Here is a 17,607-nt window from a genome sequence, read left to right as displayed (position 1 = left end):
GAGCCGCGGTCCCGCTGCCCTGCGCAGACGCACCGGAGGGTTCGCTTTCGCTTCCGCGGGACCCCTCCCGAGGCCCGAGCCGGGGGAGCGGAGAGGCGGGTGGGGCGGCCCGGAGTCGCTCCGACGACCGGCAGCCTCGCCGGCGCGGGGGGGGTGCCGCGCCCGACGGGGAGAGGGCGGGCGGCCGCCGGGGCGGGGCGGGCGGCCAGGAGGTGGGCCGGGGCCGGGCTCACCGCGCCCGGCTCTGCGGGCCCGCCGTCCGCCGCCTGCCGCCCAGCGGGTCGGTTCGCTCCGGCTCCGCTCGGAGGGGGCCCGCCCGACCCCGCGCTCCGGGACCCGCGCTCCGGGAGGCCGGTCCGGTGTCCGCGACGCCTGCGCGCCGACTGAAGGCGCTCGGCCGGCGGAGGGCGTGGACTGCGCGCCCCGCCTCCGCGTCCGCCCTGCCCCTGCCCTGTCCCTTTCCCGTCCCTGCCGCTGCCGCTGCCCCGGAGGAGGAGGAGGACGGCGAGAGCGCCCGCCCCGTGCCCGGCGGGGCCTCCTGGCCGCGTCTTAAGTCCCGGAGCTCCGCGGCTCTGCCGTGTTTCCCACCGGCTCGGGGGGCCGAGGGAAGCGAGGAGACCGCTCGCAGAAACCTCCCGGCGGGACAGGCGCGCCGTGGGCCCTGGGCCGCCTCCCCGGGGGGTTCCGAGCCCTGCGGTCAGCGGCGCTGGCACCTTAGGCAGCCGCCTGCCAGTCTTTCCCCTCCTGCACCTGCAGAGTGGGGGTCAGCTACTCTGTGGGGCTGCGGAGGACACACTGGGTATTTATTTTGCAGCCCAGTACAGTGAAGGCTGGGGAGTCTCAAGCAAAAGGGGAAATGCTTGCTGTAATGTTATGTTTAAAAGCTAGTTATATACATAGCATGATTATAGACTGTAAAAATATATCTACATCAAGAGAACGAGATGCCACAAACTAAGGGTATTTGCAAAAGGCATATCTGATAAAACTGCTATCCAAAATGTACTAAAAATGCAAGAAAAGGAAAAACGCAATTGAAAATGGGCAAAAGATCTCAACAGATAGCTCACCATTACAGACTGCAAATAAGCATATAAAAAGGTGCTCAATATTATAGGACATTAGGAAATTGTAAGTTTGAAAAACCAGTGAGGTACCACTACATAGTGTTGATCTAAAATAAACTGCCAACTATTTCTCCAGCAAAAACAGGTTTATTATGAAAAGAATTACAATTTGGGGTGTGCCGCCAAGGGAACCTGCAAGGCAAGTCTCCCAGCAAAAATTGAAAGGAAGCTGGGAGGGGTGTAGTAAAAAAAAGGAAAAAGAAGGAAAAAAAGTCCGTTGCTTTTCATTGGCTGAGTTGTTGCCGGGAGAGAAAAGGTCTGTGATATTGTCGCAGGGTGTAAGACTCCCCCTTCCCCGCTTCTGATCTCCCGACTTTTGAGTTTTCTGTTCTTTTTTGTTTTTTGTTTGTGTGTTTTTTACAGTTCCCTCTTTTGATTAAAATCTTTCTCTGAAAGCACCGGATCAAGCATGAGATATTTTTGGTGCCAGTGGCTTTTTGTGCCTCGATGCCAAGGGAGAACCTTTCCTGTGTACAGTCTCACATCAGAGGGAAAGTGCAGATTTCAAACCTATAGAGGTTACATTTAAGTAACGAGGAGGAGTAGCAGAGAGCACTGTGAGGCACTTTTCACCTAAAGTTCACATGTTACCAACATCATAGACCCTGGATATCATCTGAAGCATTCCGTCATCAAAGGCTTGGTGACAGACTACAATAGGCCTGGTCTGGATATTTTGGGAAAGTTGTCTCAAAAGATGTCAGCTGCTTCAGTTCTGGAAGATCTTTACTTTCAGCTCACCAGATGATGTGCATGTCTACTCAAGGTTTGGTGCTTCCTTTAAGTGTGTTACGTGAATCCAAGAGTCAATTCTGTGGAGTTTGGTGGCGTAAGGTTGGTTAGCAGTAGTTGATAGGGGGCCTTTCCAGCAAGGCTGAAGTGAGTTTTTCTGGAGGTATTGACTCCAGTAGATGAAATCTCTAGGTTGCAAGGTGTGACGCTTAAGTTCTTTTTCGGAGAGACTGAAAAGATTGCTCTACCAAAACAGTTATTTTTAATTGAAGTAATTAGGCCTTTACAATATTGGAATCTCTCTCCTTTTATCACTTCTGAATCAAAAGAGACAAGAGCCAAGTGCATTGGGTCTCCTGTCACTGTCTCAAAGGGTGAGAGTTTATGAATTTAAAAAGAACTAGGTCATGGGCTTCCTGGGTGGCGCAGTGGTTGAGAATCCGCCTGCCAATGCAGGGGACATGGGTTCGATCCCTGCTCCAGGAAGATTCCACATGCCGCGGAGCAAGTAAGCCCGTGCGCCACAAAAAAAAAAAAAAGAACTAGGTCAGTAATTCACTGGTGGTCCAGTGGTTAGGACTCTGTGCTTTCACTGCCAAGGGTGTGTATTCAATTCCTGGTTGGGGGGAATTAAGATCCTGCAAGCTGTGGGTGTAGCCTAAAAATAAAAACAAAATAAATTAAAAGGAGTAGATCTAAGATTTAGAACAACCAATGGCGATGCTTTTGACCAAAGTATTTGGAGGGCCTCTGCACATTTTGCCAATTGTGTCTTAACAGCATCATCAGTGCATTCAACTAAACCAGAGGATTGAGGGTGGTAAGTGCAGTGAAAGTGCTGTAAAACCAGCCATACAACACACACTTGTTGAAGTACCTCACCAGTAAAATGGGTTCCTTGATCACTACGAAGTTCAAGAGGAGTTTCCCAGATAGGGATAATCTTTTCCAAAAGGACTTTTACCACAAAGAGGGGTAGTAGTGTCTCTGCAAGGGAAGGCTTCAGTCCAGTGGGGAAACAGGCAGACTGACAAAAATATATCCTTGAGATGGAGGAAATTGTATGAAGTTTGTTTGCCAGACCCGGAATCGTCCATTAGGCAGTTTAAAATATCATTGAAGATGGGGTGGGCACTGCAAAGGCTGGTTAGAAGGCTGAAGGTGCCTAAAGCATTTGAATTTCTAACAGTCTGTTTTCCAACATCTTGGCTGTTTGCAATAATAGCAGAAACTAGGAGGGTTTTGGTTTCATTTAGAGGCCTTTGTTTGCTGCAGTTGACGATTAAGAATTTTGGCAGTCAAATAAAAATTAAAAAAAAATTTTTTTGGCAGTCTTCCTTTAAGGTAACTTATCTAGCGTGTGAGAGAGCTGGTGTGCCAGAGTAACTAAATCTGGAGTTGATAACAGTTTTCCAGTCTGTTGTGGTCCTTCTTAATAGAAGGGAGAGACTCCATTTCTGCCCATTAATAAACATAGAGTTAAAAGCTACCCCAGTGGAATCAACATCTGAAGGAAGATCAGAATTTTCTTTTAAAATAATCTGGAGATGATTCTAATAGTCATGAATAGGTTCAGCAGATTTTTGTGTGCAAGCCTGAATTTTGCTCCAATCAACAGCCTTTTGAAAAGCCCTAGGAATGGCCTGATGATGTCACCGAGTGCCTGGGCCTGATCATGTAATACATTAGTGGTCAGGTGTCGCAGTTATAAATCTAGATCCCTTTTGGGATTTTGCCAATTAGCAGCAAACCCAGTGCTGGGCCTGGCTGCACTGACAACATGTGAGCTAGCTGATACAAGCCAGAGAAACCAGGCTGACAAGTTTGAGTGACTATGCAGTTGCTCAGCAGATGTGTGAGGGTCTTCGGTTACTTTAGGAAAATCTTTGACTATGGCTCACAGTTCAGCATTAGCCCAGAAACTATAGGAAGTTAAGAGTTTAGCCTCTGGATTCTCAGAGGCTTAATTTTAAAGGGGCAGGTTCTGGTAAGTTCAGAAGAAAAGGGGACAACTGGCGAGAGAATTAGTATGGGGAAGCTGAGGGAATAGAGGAGGTGTAGGTGGCACAGAAGGGAAGGAGGAAGATGGCACTGGTGGTGGCCCTGGACATGAGGAGCAGAGGGAAAGATGGTGCCAGGGGTGGAGCCTGAGACAAAAAAGCCAAGGTAAAGAGCCTGAGGCTTTGGGAACCATTTTATCTTTCTTTTAATTGCTTATTTGCCTCAGTTAATCTTAAATTCTTATTTTGCAGAGAGGCAATTTTAGGCTCCTGATAATGTTTGGAAGTCTCAAAATACCTATTGAAATAGGCATTCTGTTCAGTTCTGGAGCTTTTTGAGCTATTGCAATGGATTTAAGGAAATTAAGTTTGGGGATTTCAAAAGTTTCCCCATAATGGCCATTGATATTCTAAATTGCCTTTGGTTAGGTCATTCCATGTAGTTATAAATGCATGTGAGGAAGGATCGTGGTTTTTAAACATACAATCAGCCAGAGAGTCCTTGTAAGGGGGCACTCTTAAAATATTTACACAACTGGGATCTAATTTCTTGGAGGTTTTCCTCTAGAGTAAAAGAATATTTTTCAAACACCTTAAACAGCTAATAGCTTAAACAGTTTAAACAGCTTAAATAGCTCAAGCAGCTCAAACAACCTGCATGCTTAATATCAGCCAGTTCTAAGGGAACAGCCAGGTTCTCAGCCCATTCCCACAGAATAGCCCCTATCCCAGAGGAGTGGGCCAAAGGTTGAACTGGCACAGTTCTAATAAAGCAGCCCCTTTTTCTGAAGGAACTGGCCAATGCAAGCCAGTTCCAGTGAAACTCTGATTTCAAAATCAGACCAAAGTGCCAATGAGTAATCACATACAGAACAAGGCCTTAACCATAAAGAAAAAACCCTAAAATAGATCCCAAATAAAGCATGGAGAGTATCAAAATACAAAGAGGGCAGAAGCTTGTATCCAGGAGAAAGACATACCTTGAAACTTATGGTCAACAAGAAAAGCAGTGAGTGACAGTGGGCTCAACTGTGGGTACTGCACCTGTTTAATCACCAGCCCTGGAGCCATTGGGAGTCTTCCTTGGTCCCCGTAAGGGCCACCAAGATGTTGACCTCAAACAGACAGACTGCCAGCTATTTATTTTCAGCAGTTGGTTCTAGGACAAAGGGATTTACACAGGCAAAGAATTAAGTTGGAGCCTACCTCACACCATATAAAAAATAAATTCAGAAAGGACCAACAACCTAAATATAAAAGCTAACAACTTATAAGCTAACATAAGAACATGTAAGAATAAATCATCGTGACCTTGAGTTTAGCAATGGATTCTTAGACATGACACCAAAAGCATGAGCAACAACAGAAAAGATTGCTTAGACGTCATCAAAATTAAAAACTGCATCAAAGAACAATATCAAGAAAGTGAAAAGACAACCTACAGAGTAGGAGAAGATATTTGCAAGTCATATATCTAATAAGTATTTAATATCCAGAATTTATCAGTCACTTCCACCACTCAACAGCTAGAAGACAGACAACACAATTATAACAAGGGCAAAGGACCTCAACAGACATTTCTCCAAAGAAGACACACAAATGGCCAGTATGCACACAGGAAGATGCTCAAAATTCTTAGCCATTAGGAAAATGCAAATCAAAACCGCAAGGAGATACCACTTCACACCTGCTTGGATGGTTATAATTAAAGAAATGAAAAGTAACACGTGTCGGCAAGGGTGTGAAGACATACACAGCCACTCGTATACCACTGTTCATTGCAGCTGTATTTACAATACCCAGAACAACTCGTGTCCATCAGTACAGGCGCGCATAAATGAAATGTGATCTATACATACATGGAATTTTATTGTCATAAAAAGGAATGAAGTTCCAATACCTGATACAATGCAGGTAAACCTTGTGAACATGATGCTAAGTGAAATAAAAGAACACAAAAGAACAGATACTGTATGATTCTATTTATCTGAATATCTAGAATAGGCAAATGCTTAGAGACAGAAAGTAGATTAGAGGCTATCCAAGGCTGAAGAGAAGGAGAATGCAGTTATTCCTTAATGGCTGCAGGATTTCTGTTTGAAGGTGATGAAAAAATTTCAAAATAGATACTGGTAATGATTGCACAACACTGTGAATGTGAGTAATGCCAACTGTTAAGTGGCATGAAGTCATCCCTCGGTATTTGTGGGATGGGTTCCAGGACCCATCGTGGGCACTAAAATCTGCAGGTGCTCGAGTCCCTCTATTAAGTGGCATGCATATAACCTACGCACATCCTCCTGTAGACTTTAAATCATCTGTAGACTATGCATAATATCTAACAGAATGTAAGTACTATATAAATCATTCCTGGCATGTGACAAATTCAAATTTTGCTTTTTGGAACTTTCTGGAACTGTTGGTTTTTTTTTTTTTTTTTTTGCTCCTGAATATTTTTATCCATGGTTGGTTGAACCTGTGGAGGCAGAACTTACAAAGGGCTGACTGTATATTTTATTATAGTTTTTAACCACAATAAGAATTAAAATCACTGAAGTCTTTTGGTGAGAATGTAAAATAGTCAACCACTTTGGTGGTTTCCTAAAAAGTTAAGCATGCACCTACTATTTGATTCAGTCATTCAACTTCTATGCATTTACCTAAGAGAAAAGAGAGCACATGTCCATAAAAATAAATGTACACAAATGCTCACAGGAACTTTATTTGTAGTGGCCCAAAGCTGGAATCAACCCAAGTGTCCACTGACATGTGAGTGAATAAACAAACTGTGGTGCAGTCACACAGTAGAATCCACTTAGCAATAAAAAGGATGACCTGTGCAGTGATATGGAGGAATCTCAACCTACTTATGTTGAGAGAGAGAATCCAAAGGGGGAAATACATGATTCCATTTACAAAACATTTAAGAAAATGCAAGCTCATCTGCAGTGACAGAAAGCAGGTCAGTGGTTTCCTGGTGATGAGGGGAAGGGAGGGACTGAGGTGAGGACTGCACAGGGGCACATGGGAACTTCTCAGAGGACGGGTATGTCCGTGACCCTGGCTTCGCGAGTGTGTACATGCGGTCGCTTATCAAAGTGTACACATAAAGTACATACTGTTTGTCTTACGTCAGTTATACCCCCAATAAAACTACTTCTTAAACTCCTGCCCCGAGAATTACATCTGACTTTTCATAAGAAATCATATAAGCAGAGAATGAAGTAAAATATGTACTTTTGAAAGACAAAACCCACCAACCTAGAATTCTACACCCATTGACACAATCCTTCAAACATGACGGAGAAATGAAAATGTTCTGAGAAACTGAGAATTTGTCATTAGTAGATGTGCCCTGTGGAAAATGTTAAAAGAAGTTCTCCAGAGAGAGGGAAAGTGATACAGGTCAGAAACTCAGGTCTACATAGAGGAAGGAAGAGTGTTAGAAAAAGAATAAATGAAGGTAAAATCACATCTGTTATAATTCTTATAATAAATAACTGTTCAGATTAATAATAGTAACAATGTATTCACCATACCATATGGATGGGTGAAATGAGTGGCAGCAATGTTGTAAGGGACTGGAAGGGAGAATTAGGAATACTCTGTTGCAAGGTATCTGCATTAGCTGTGAAGCAGTATAATGTTATTTGAAAGTAGATTTAGATTAGTCATAAATGTATATTGCAAACTCTAGGGCAATTATTTAAAATATTTTAAGAAGGCTTCCCTGGTGGCGCAGTGGTTAAGAATCTGCCTGCCAATGCAGAGGACACGGGTTCAAGCCCTGGTCCGGGAAGGTCCCACATGCCACAGAGCAACTAAGCCTGTGCACCGCAACTACTGAGCCCATGCGCTGCAACTACTGAAGCCCCTGTGCCTAGAGCCCGTGCTCCGCAACACGAGAAGCCACCACAATAAGCTGCACTGCAACCAAGAGTAGCCCCCACTCACCACAACGAGAGAAAGCCTGTGTGCAGCATCAAAGACCCAACATCGCCAAAAATAAATAAAATAAATCTTAAAAAAAATATTTTAAGAAATAAGTATAATTGATGGACCAAGAGAGAAAAAATGGAATTATGAAATGCTCAATTAAAACCAGAGAAAGACAAAAAAGAGGAAATTTTTTTTAAAAGAGAAAGAACAATTGCAAAAAATATAAAGTAGTTACAAACATGGCAGATATTAACTCTATTAATAGTCACTTTATATGTGAAAGGTCTAAATATACTAAATAAAAGACAATCAGGTGTATAATAAAACCGGGCCCAACTATATATTGTCTACAAGAATCCCACTTTAAATATAAAGGCAGAGATAGGTTAAAAGTAAAAGGATGGAGAAAGATATACCAGGCTAACTAGCAGAAAACAAACAAAAGAACAACAACAACAAAACACTGACAGAGCTATATTAATTCCAGGCAAAGCAGACTTCAGAGCCAGGAAAACTGCCAAGGATAAAGAGGGCATTACACAATGTAAAGGCGTCAGTTCTCCAAGATGAAACAATCCTTGATGCATATGCATCTAACAGCAGAGGGTCAATATGTGTGAAGAAAAACTGATAGGACTTCAAGGAGAAATAGACAGTTTCACTATTATAGTTTGAAGTTTCACTACTCCTCATACAGTAATTGATAGATTCAGCAGACAAAAAATCAATGCGAATACATTTGGGCTGAACAGCACAGTAATTAACTGGATCTCATTGACATTTCACCCCAAACACATTCTTCTCAAGATCACATGGAATATTCACCAAGACAGATCACATTCTGGGCCACAGTAAATATCTTAACAAATTTAAAAGAATACAAATAAAATAAAATACATTCTTAGGTCATAATGGAATTAAAACAGAAGCAAATAGCAGAAAGAGAGCTGGAAAAAAATCCCAGGATATCTGGAGATTAAACAACACACTTCTAAACAATGCATGAATGAAAAAAAGAAGTCTCAGGAGAATTTTTAAAATATTTTGACTAAAAAAATGACATGGAAATTTGTGGGATACAGTAAAAGTAGTGCATAGAGGGAAACTTACAGCATTCAATGCGTATATTAGGAAAGAAAAAAGACCTAAGATCAATAATGTAATCTTCCACATTAGTGAACTCAACATAGAAGAGCAATGTTAGCCTAAAGATACAAGAAGAAGGGAAATAATAAAAATTAGAGGTAAACCTAATGATGTCGAATAGAGAAAATCAATGAAATCAAAAGCTTGTTCTTTGAAAGGATCATCAAACCAATAAATTCTAACAAGCTAACCAAGGGAAAAAGAGAGAAGTCAGAAATTCAGAATTCAAAGAGAGGTCATCACTACTGACTTCGTGGGTATGAAAAGCATAGTAAAGGAATCTCGAACAACCCTACACCCACAAACTTAATAACTCATGTGACATGAACCAATTTCTTGAAAAACACAAACTACTGAAGCTCACAAAAAATTAAACAATCTGAGTAGGCCTATAACTATTAATTCTCCACAATCTCCAGAAAATAGAAGCAGACAGATTACTTTGTGACTCATTTTATGATGCCAGCATTACCCTAATACCAAAATCAGATGAAGACATTACAAGAAAAGAAAACAATATCTCTTTTAAACATAAATACAAACTTACTTAAAAAATATTTGCAAATCCCAATCCAACAATGTATACAAAGAATTATACATCATGATCAACTGGGATTTATTCCAGGCACGCATTGCTGGTTCAAGTTAGAAAATCAATTAATGTAAACTACCACATCCATACGCTAAAGAAGAAAACTTATATGATCACATCAGTTGATGCAGAATAGCATTTGAGGAAATCCAACGCTCATTCATGATAAATTCTCAGCAAATGAGGAATAGAGGGAACTTCCTTAACTTGATTAAGCACATCTACCAGGTCTTCAGGTAATATCATAATTATAAGAAATGGGCTGCTTTTCCCCTAAGAACAGAAACAAGGCAAGTCTCTTCTCACCACTCCCAGCCAACACTGTACTGGAAGTCTTGGTGCAATAAGACAAGGAAAAGAAATAAAAAGTATACAGATTGGGGAGGGAGAAATAAAACCACCTTTGTTCACAGATGACATAATTATGTATACAGAATATCGCAAAGAACTAGCAAACCAAACAAAAAACTCCATGAACTAATTAGTGATTTTAGTAAGGTTGCAGGACACAAGATTACTATACAAAAATTAGTCACTTTATTCCAGTGATGAACAACTGACACTTGATACCATTTATACTGGCATCAAAAAATGAAATAGGTATAAATCTAACAAAATATGCATAGAGTTTAAATGTGGAAAACTACAAAAAAATTTTCATGAATCAAGTAAAAGATCTAAATAAATGGAAGCATATCCCGAATTCATGGATTGGAAGAATAAATATTGTTAAAATTTCACTTCTTCCCAACCCATCTATAGATTTAATGTAATACCAACAAAAATCCCAGCAAGCTATTTTGTGGATGTTGACAAACTGATTCTAAAGTTTACGTGGAAAGGCAAAAAATCTCAGAATAGCCAACACAATACTGGAGAAGGAGAACAAAGTTGGAGGACTGATATCAGCAGACTTCAAAACTCTATAGAGCTACAAAGGTCAAGACAGTACGGTGCTGGTGAAAGACAAGACACATAGATCGATGGAACAGAACAGAACAGCAGGAGAAGACCCACACGTATACAGTTAACTCATCTTTGACAATGGAGCAAAGGCAATGCAGTAGAGAAATGATACTCTTTTCAACAAATGGTACGGGAATAGCTAGACATCGTTTGCAAAAAAGGAAATCTAGACACAGACCTTATACCTTTCATAAAAAATAACTAAAAAATTAATCATAGTCATAAATTTAAAATGCAAAACTATAAAACTTCTAGAGAAAACATCAGAGAAAACCTAGGTGACCCCAGGTTTGGCAATTTTTAGATATGATACCAAAAGCATGATCCATGATAGCAAAATTGATAAATTAGACTTTCTTAAAATGAAGAACTTCTGCTCTGGGAAGAAACTATCAAGAGAATGAAAAGAGACAACATACTGGGAGCAAATATTTGCAAAGCACATGTCTGATAGAGGATTTCTATTCAAATATTCTTTAAAAACTCTTAAAGCTCAATGATAAACAAACACCACTATTAAAAATGGGCCTAATATCTGGATAGCTCACTGAAAAAAAATATACAGATGGCAAAAAACAAGCAAAAAAAAAAAAAAAGGTGCTGAACATCACTTGTCATTAGGGAATCACAAATTAAAGCAACAACGAGTTGTTTACTTATCGCAGTCATCACTACACCTCTTTCAGAATGGCTAAAATCAAAAACAAACAAACAAAACAATACCAGCTGCTGGAGAGGACATGGAAAATAAGCAGCATTTTCATGGCTGTGGGGTATGTGAAATGACACGCCCCCTGTGTCTTACCTGTGATCCATCAGCTATACTCCTACTTATTCACCCAAATGCACTGAAAACTCATGTCCACACAAAAACCTGAACATGGATGTTTATAGCAGCTTTATCCATAATTGCCAAAACCTGAAAGCAACCATGATGTCCTTTAATAGTGAAGGACGAACTATGGTACATGCATGCAGTGGAATATTACTCAGCAAGAAGAAGAAATGAGCTGTCAAGCCACTGAAACACATGGAGAAACCTTAGATGCATATCTTTCAGTAAAAGAAGCCAGTCTTTGAAAAGGCTACATATTGTTTGATTCCAATTCTATGACATTTTGGAAAAGGCAAAGTATCCATACCATAACAACACCAGTGGTTTAAAAATATATATCAGTGGTTGCCAGAGGGATGGGTACAAGGGGAGGGGGGAACAGGTGAAGCACAGGGGACTGCAGTACAGAGAAACTACTCTACATGACACTCTAACGGTACATACATAATATCAGACAGTTGTCAAAACCCATAAAACTTTACCACACAAAGAGTGAACTTTAATGTATGCACATTAGAAAAATAATAATTTAGGAGGTCTGGAGATTTCAGGAAAAAAAGGTAGAGTGTGACAAGACAGTCTAATTGTATTACAAAAATATGAAACAACCACACCAAGGAGGGTGGGGGCAGGGGTGCTGACCTCAGTCACTTTGGAAAGGAGGGGCGTCCCTAAGGCTAAAGGCAATGGAAACTGCACAAGGGGCGGTGCTCTAACTGATAAAGTCGATTCCCATGGTGCACAGGTTAATTCTGACACGGCTATACATGTTTGCTGGACCTGAACAATCGAGTAGTGGACGGTGGGAGCCAGGTTTCTTGTCATTAAAGGGGATTTACAGACAAGAAAGGGGAGGGAGACAGTCCACGCGGAAGGGACAGAGTTGACGACGGTGAGAACTTAATGTAGATACAGATGGCTACACACAGAAATGTTTACAGGTACACGTACATACACGAGTTGGTCGCACACATACAGGTCTTTGCTCTGCCAGCGAAAGGAGCCTGAAAGAAACCACACTATACTCTAGCAACCAGCACACCTTGTGACCAGATCTTGTTTCTGTGAGGGTTCCCAGTGGCCCAAGCTGGAAGACACTGAGCAAGAGAAGTTAAAAAGTAGCACTGGATTTGAACCTAAAGTAGAAAACAATATCCCTGAGTGCATATTGATACACATAACTGATTGAATAAATAAATAAATGAAGAAGAAACAGAACTCCTATGCAGAAGAATTCCAAATACAGTATGTACGCACTCCAGCCTAACAGAGGTGGAGCGTAACACCCACTTCCTGGGTGTGGCTCTACAAGGTGACTTCTTCCCAAATCACACAGCATGGAAAGCGGGAACAGAATACAACTGATCAGATTAAGTTCAACATCAACAGTCACAAATCATATTGATAGTATGTACCCTTGATATGATGTGATGAAAATGGCGCTTTCCCTCTGTGAGCTTCCACCCCAAAGCCATAGCTCCAGTCTAACCATGAGAAAGAATCAGGCACATTCCATTAGAGGGACTTCCAATATACGGGACCAGTATTATTCAAAACCCTCAAGGTCATCAAAAGCAAGAATCTCTGAGAAATCTCACAGATAAGAGAAGCCTAAGAAGACACTGACAACTAACTGTAACAATGGTATCATGGATGGGAGCCTGGAACTGAAGAAAAGACATTAGGTAAGAACCAAGGTCCTCTGAACAAACTATGGACTTTCCTTAATAATTATGTATCAGTGTTCGCTCATTAATTGTAACAAATGTGTCATACTAATGTAAGGTAATAAAGTGGAAACTGTATCCATGGGGTATATGGAAACTCTGATTTCTTTCAATTTTTCTATAAATCTAAACTGTTCTTTAAAATGGTCTATTCATTTTTAAAATGCTAAAAAACATCAGTCAGCTATACTTGTGTGGGTCTATTCTTCCCTCCCTCCCCTCTTTAGTTGATCTTGTATCTATTCCTTTGCTATGCCACACTGTTCATTTCTGTAGCTTTAAGATAAGTCTTCAAATTGAACAGTGTGGATCCAAATGTATGCTTTCTCAAAATTGTTTTAACTGTTCTAGCTTCTTTGCATTTCTCTATACATTTCAGCATCAACTTGTCTGTATTTACCAAAAATTCTCTAGGATTTTGACTGGAACTGTATTAAGTGGATGTATAAAGGGATGTATACGGAGATGGATAATGGATGGGTGGGGAGAACTGACATCTTAACACTACTGATTCTTCCAAGCCACCAATACAGTGGGTTTCTTCATTTAAAGATCTACTCTAGTTTTCTTTTTATCAGCTGTTTGTAGTTTTCAACATAGAGATGGTGTACATGTTTTGTGAGATTAGTTCATTTTTTCTATCATAAATGTTTTAATTTTGGTTTCCAACCGTACATTCCCAGTATTAAAGAAATACAATTTGCCTTTGCTTGTTGACTTTGTATCTTGTGACCTTGCTAAACTTTTATTAGTTCTAGACAATTTTTTGTAGATTCTTTGAAATTTTCTGTGTAGACAATCATATAACCTGCAAATAGTGGCAGTTTTCGTTTTTCCTTCCAGCATGTGCACTGACCAGCTCTTCCGTTGTGATGTGGAACAGGAGTGGTGCCTTGCTCCTTCTTTTATCAGAAAAATTCACCGTCAGCTCTAGGTTTTAGATGCTCCTTATGCGGCTGGGGACATTTCTTTCCATCCAGGTTTGCTGAGAAGGTAGTGTTTTGGGTTTTCAAGAATGGATTTTATCGCATTAATTAATATGATCATTTACTTCTTCTGCATTAATGCATTATGGATTACATTGATTGATAGTTATTGAACTGCCTTGCACGCCTGGGATATACCCCCACTTTGCCATGCTATTTATACATCCCTGGATCCGAGTTGCTAATTTTTTGCTGAGAATTTTTGCATTCATGTTAAAAAACACATAGTGGCATAGAGATCTACAGGTATAGTGGTATAGAATTCTTACTTACTATTTATTTACTTACTTACTGTCATGGTAACGTTGGCCTCATAAAAGGAGTTGGGAAGTACTCCGTCTTTTATTTTCTGGACGAGACTGTAGAATTGATGCTTTTTTTCTCATTTACGTAGCTGCAACGCTTTCATGACTGGAGCTGCTGCGAAGTCTCTGTCAGGCCATCCCCACATCTGTGTCATCTTGGTGGCAGCATCCCCTGATTTCCTTTTTCCATGCATTTTGAGATCTTCCTGGTCCTTTGAATGCCAAGCAATTCTGAACTGTACTCTAGCTGCGTTTCGTATCAGGTCATGAAACTCTGGGTCTTAGCTGAATCCCATGGGGAATGCCGTGAGTCTCCCTCCAGCAGCTCGCTGCCCTGGTTAGGCTCCGGCCACGGACCCCACGTGCGGTCGGTGGGCCGTGGTCCCCGCGCTCACCTCCCGCAGCCTCGCGGCCGGCCTGGGGCCTGAGCCGCTCTCGGCTCCCGGTCCGCGGACGGGAGGTGGGGCCACGCGCGCGCGCGCGCGCGCGCGGCCTGAGGGCGTGGCCTTCCCGTGCTCCTTCCTCCCTCCCCCTGGTGGGCCCAGTGCTCTGCGCCTCCGCGGGACCTATCTGCAGTCTGCAGAGAGCGCTGGGGCTTTAACTGTTAGAGACTGCCGCGTGCTCCTCCAAGTGCACCCCTGCCTGGAGCCAAGCGATGGGAGGAGGCAGACAGAAAGAGCAACAGGATGTGGTTCCGACCTCTCGGGACCACGGGGTCACTGCCTGGAGAGGAAGGCCTGGTTTCCAGGGTTTGGGCTCTCGCAGGCTCCGTCTGCTACCAGGGCAGGATTGCCTGCAAGCTGGATTGCCAAAGAAAAGAGAAAAGAAAGAATGGGGGATTTCACGCTTTCCCTGAACTTTAGCAATTCTCATTCTTGCCACTCAAGCCAGAACCAGAGGGCTTCTCCTGGAGATGGTTCTGTCTTCAGCCTGTGCCTACAACAGGATCTGGGGCTGTACTGAGTAAAGGCTGGAGGATACGGGAGGGAAGAAGTGGTAAACTCACTGCCAAGGTTGGTGGTCTCCCCCAGTCCGTCTGCTCCTGTTCGCTTTTCACACTCCTGTAATAGCTTCTCTAAGCATTTTTCCGGGCTTTACAGCTGCATTCAGCAGGAGAGACAGGGTGGATTATGTCTTTCTTATCAAACAAAACTTCACATGCAGATGATTTTACTGGAGAGTTCTGCCAAACATTCAAGGAACAAACGATTTCACTCTTAACGAGTTAATTCAGAGTATAGAGAAGGAGGCTGCCCTGCCCAACTCATTTTTTTGAGGTTAAGTTTCCTTTTAAAATCTGACAAGGAAAGGAGAGAAAATTACAGGCTAATCCAACTCATCAACATAAACGCAAAACTTTAAAACCAACTATTAGCAAACAGAATTCATTGGGATATAAAAAAGATAATAATACACAATGGCCAGAGTAGGTTTCCCAGGAAAGCAAGGTTCGTTTAAAATCTGGAAAGCAGTCACTAAAATTTACTAAATCAACATATTAAAGTTAAAAACATGATTATCTCAATATATGTACACAAATAATCCATAAACACAATTCATTGTGCTAATGGTGAGTCCTTAAAAGCTTTCCCATTAAGATGAGTAATGAGATAAGGATGTCCATCTATGTATGTATAGGAGGTTTCCCTAAAAACACAAAGGCAAAAAAGGACAAGAGCTGGGAAAGAAGACACAAAGCTATCACTCACCATTCATGGATGAATGATGCCAGAGCTGGAGCTCACAGGGGCCCCTGGGGAGGCGCAGAGCTGCAGCTGCCCCGTGGAACGTGCAGAGCTGACGTGTCTTCCCTGGGTCTGTAGCGAGGACAGGACGACTGGGGAGGTACCTCTGACAAAGGAAAGCAGCAGAGATGGCAGCAGCAGGAAGAGGGAAGAACTCCCTTCCTCGGTTTCCTTATTTATTTATGTATTTATGTATTTATTGGCTGTGTTGGGTCTTCATTGCTGCGCGTGGGCTTTCTCTAGTTGCTGAGAGTGGGGGCTACTCTTCGTTGCGGTGCATGGGCTTCTCAGTGCAGTGGCTCCTCTTTGTTGCGGAGCACGGGCTCTAGGCGCACGGGCTGCAGCAGTTGCGGCATGTGGGCTCAACAGTTGTGGCTAGAGGGCTCAGTAGATGTGGTGCATGGGCTTAGCTGCCCCACAGCATATGGGATCTTCCCGGACCAGGGATCAAACCCGCGTCCCCTGCATTGGCAGGCAGATTCTTAACCACTGCACCATCGGGGAAGCCCCTCTTCCTTGGTTTTCTGAAAACTGACATCGGACAGTGTTTGCTGCCCAGTCCTTGTGTATAAATATGCTTACATACATACATACATATATACGTAGATGACAAGAGCAAAGAACGATACTAAAGAAACAGTACCACGTTAACAAAATTATTTTCTCATGCTTTTTTTTTTTAGTCTCTATGCTTTTTGCCTAGGTTTTACTTTGTTTTGGGAAAAGGCAGTCCACCGAGGGCACTGAGCTCTCGGCAAGTTCTTGCCAAGTGTGCCAAGAATGCTTGAGTGTCTTTACCTGGGTGATTTCTTAGGGTGTATCTGCAGTGGGCAACATCCGTGGAGGAATTAACTTCTCTGCCCAGGAAACAGCAGGCTTGCCTCTTCTTGCTTTAAAAGCAATGAATCCCCCAAGCTAGGGTTCCTCTCCTGTAATGCTGCCCCTGCCGTGAAGGCATCCCTGGTGAGCCTCATGGGACCTGGGGGGAGGGGGAACCAACATGAAAGAAAGAGGAAAGGAAAGCTCTAGCACTGCTTTCGCTGTGAGTCATAAAGTCCTTTCTCTTGTCTGAAGTCTCATGTCTCCTGCCAGCACCCACAAAACAGGATGTAACAGGCTAGCTTGTGGACTAGTAAGTAGGGTAGAACCCCAGGAACTGCCCCATTCCTGAGGATTGAGAAGTCCTGCTTCACCTGGTTCTGACTTGCCACGAGCAGGTTTACAGCTCATGCACGACACCAGGAATTTTCCTCGAGGTTTACACCATTACACCTGTGTGATACAACATAACTTGTTTAATCAAACCCATATTTGTGATTCTTTTTTTATTTAAAAAAATCTGTAACTTGGTGATTTTTAAACAATTTTCTTCAGATAAGTCCTCAACAATGAAGTTAAAGTATTAAGTGAATATTTTCTTCATAAATTGTCTCCTTACTTCCTCAGAGAAGCAATAGCTATAGTAGAAGAAAATGCAGCTCTATAAGCATATCTGTGACTAAAAACA

General features: G+C 42.2%; 1 protein-coding gene across 5 annotated transcripts in view; it reads right to left on the bottom strand.

The window, feature by feature from the left end:
* The window catches only part of RIPK1 (receptor interacting serine/threonine kinase 1), a 46,762-nt gene extending 31,386 nt beyond the window's left edge, over positions 1–15,376 (bottom strand). Inside the window, exons 1-2 of one of the 5 annotated variants that reach the window (XM_057698841.1) lie at positions 15,362–15,376; positions 14,339–14,567 (exon numbers count right to left, since the gene is read on the bottom strand). In XM_057698841.1, the coding sequence (XP_057554824.1) occupies positions 14,339–14,348 (10 nt within the window). In that variant the 5' untranslated portion in view covers positions 14,349–14,567; positions 15,362–15,376. The other 4 variants (XM_057698840.1, XM_057698843.1, XM_057698846.1 and 1 more) reach the window with 4 other exon arrangements.
* Positions 15,377–17,607: the final 2,231 nt, after the last annotated feature.

Source organism: Hippopotamus amphibius, chromosome 11, assembly GCF_030028045.1.
Source record: "Hippopotamus amphibius kiboko isolate mHipAmp2 chromosome 11, mHipAmp2.hap2, whole genome shotgun sequence".
Classification (NCBI taxonomy): domain Eukaryota; kingdom Metazoa; phylum Chordata; class Mammalia; order Artiodactyla; family Hippopotamidae; genus Hippopotamus; species Hippopotamus amphibius.
This window is presented reverse-complemented; position numbering and strand designations above follow the sequence as displayed.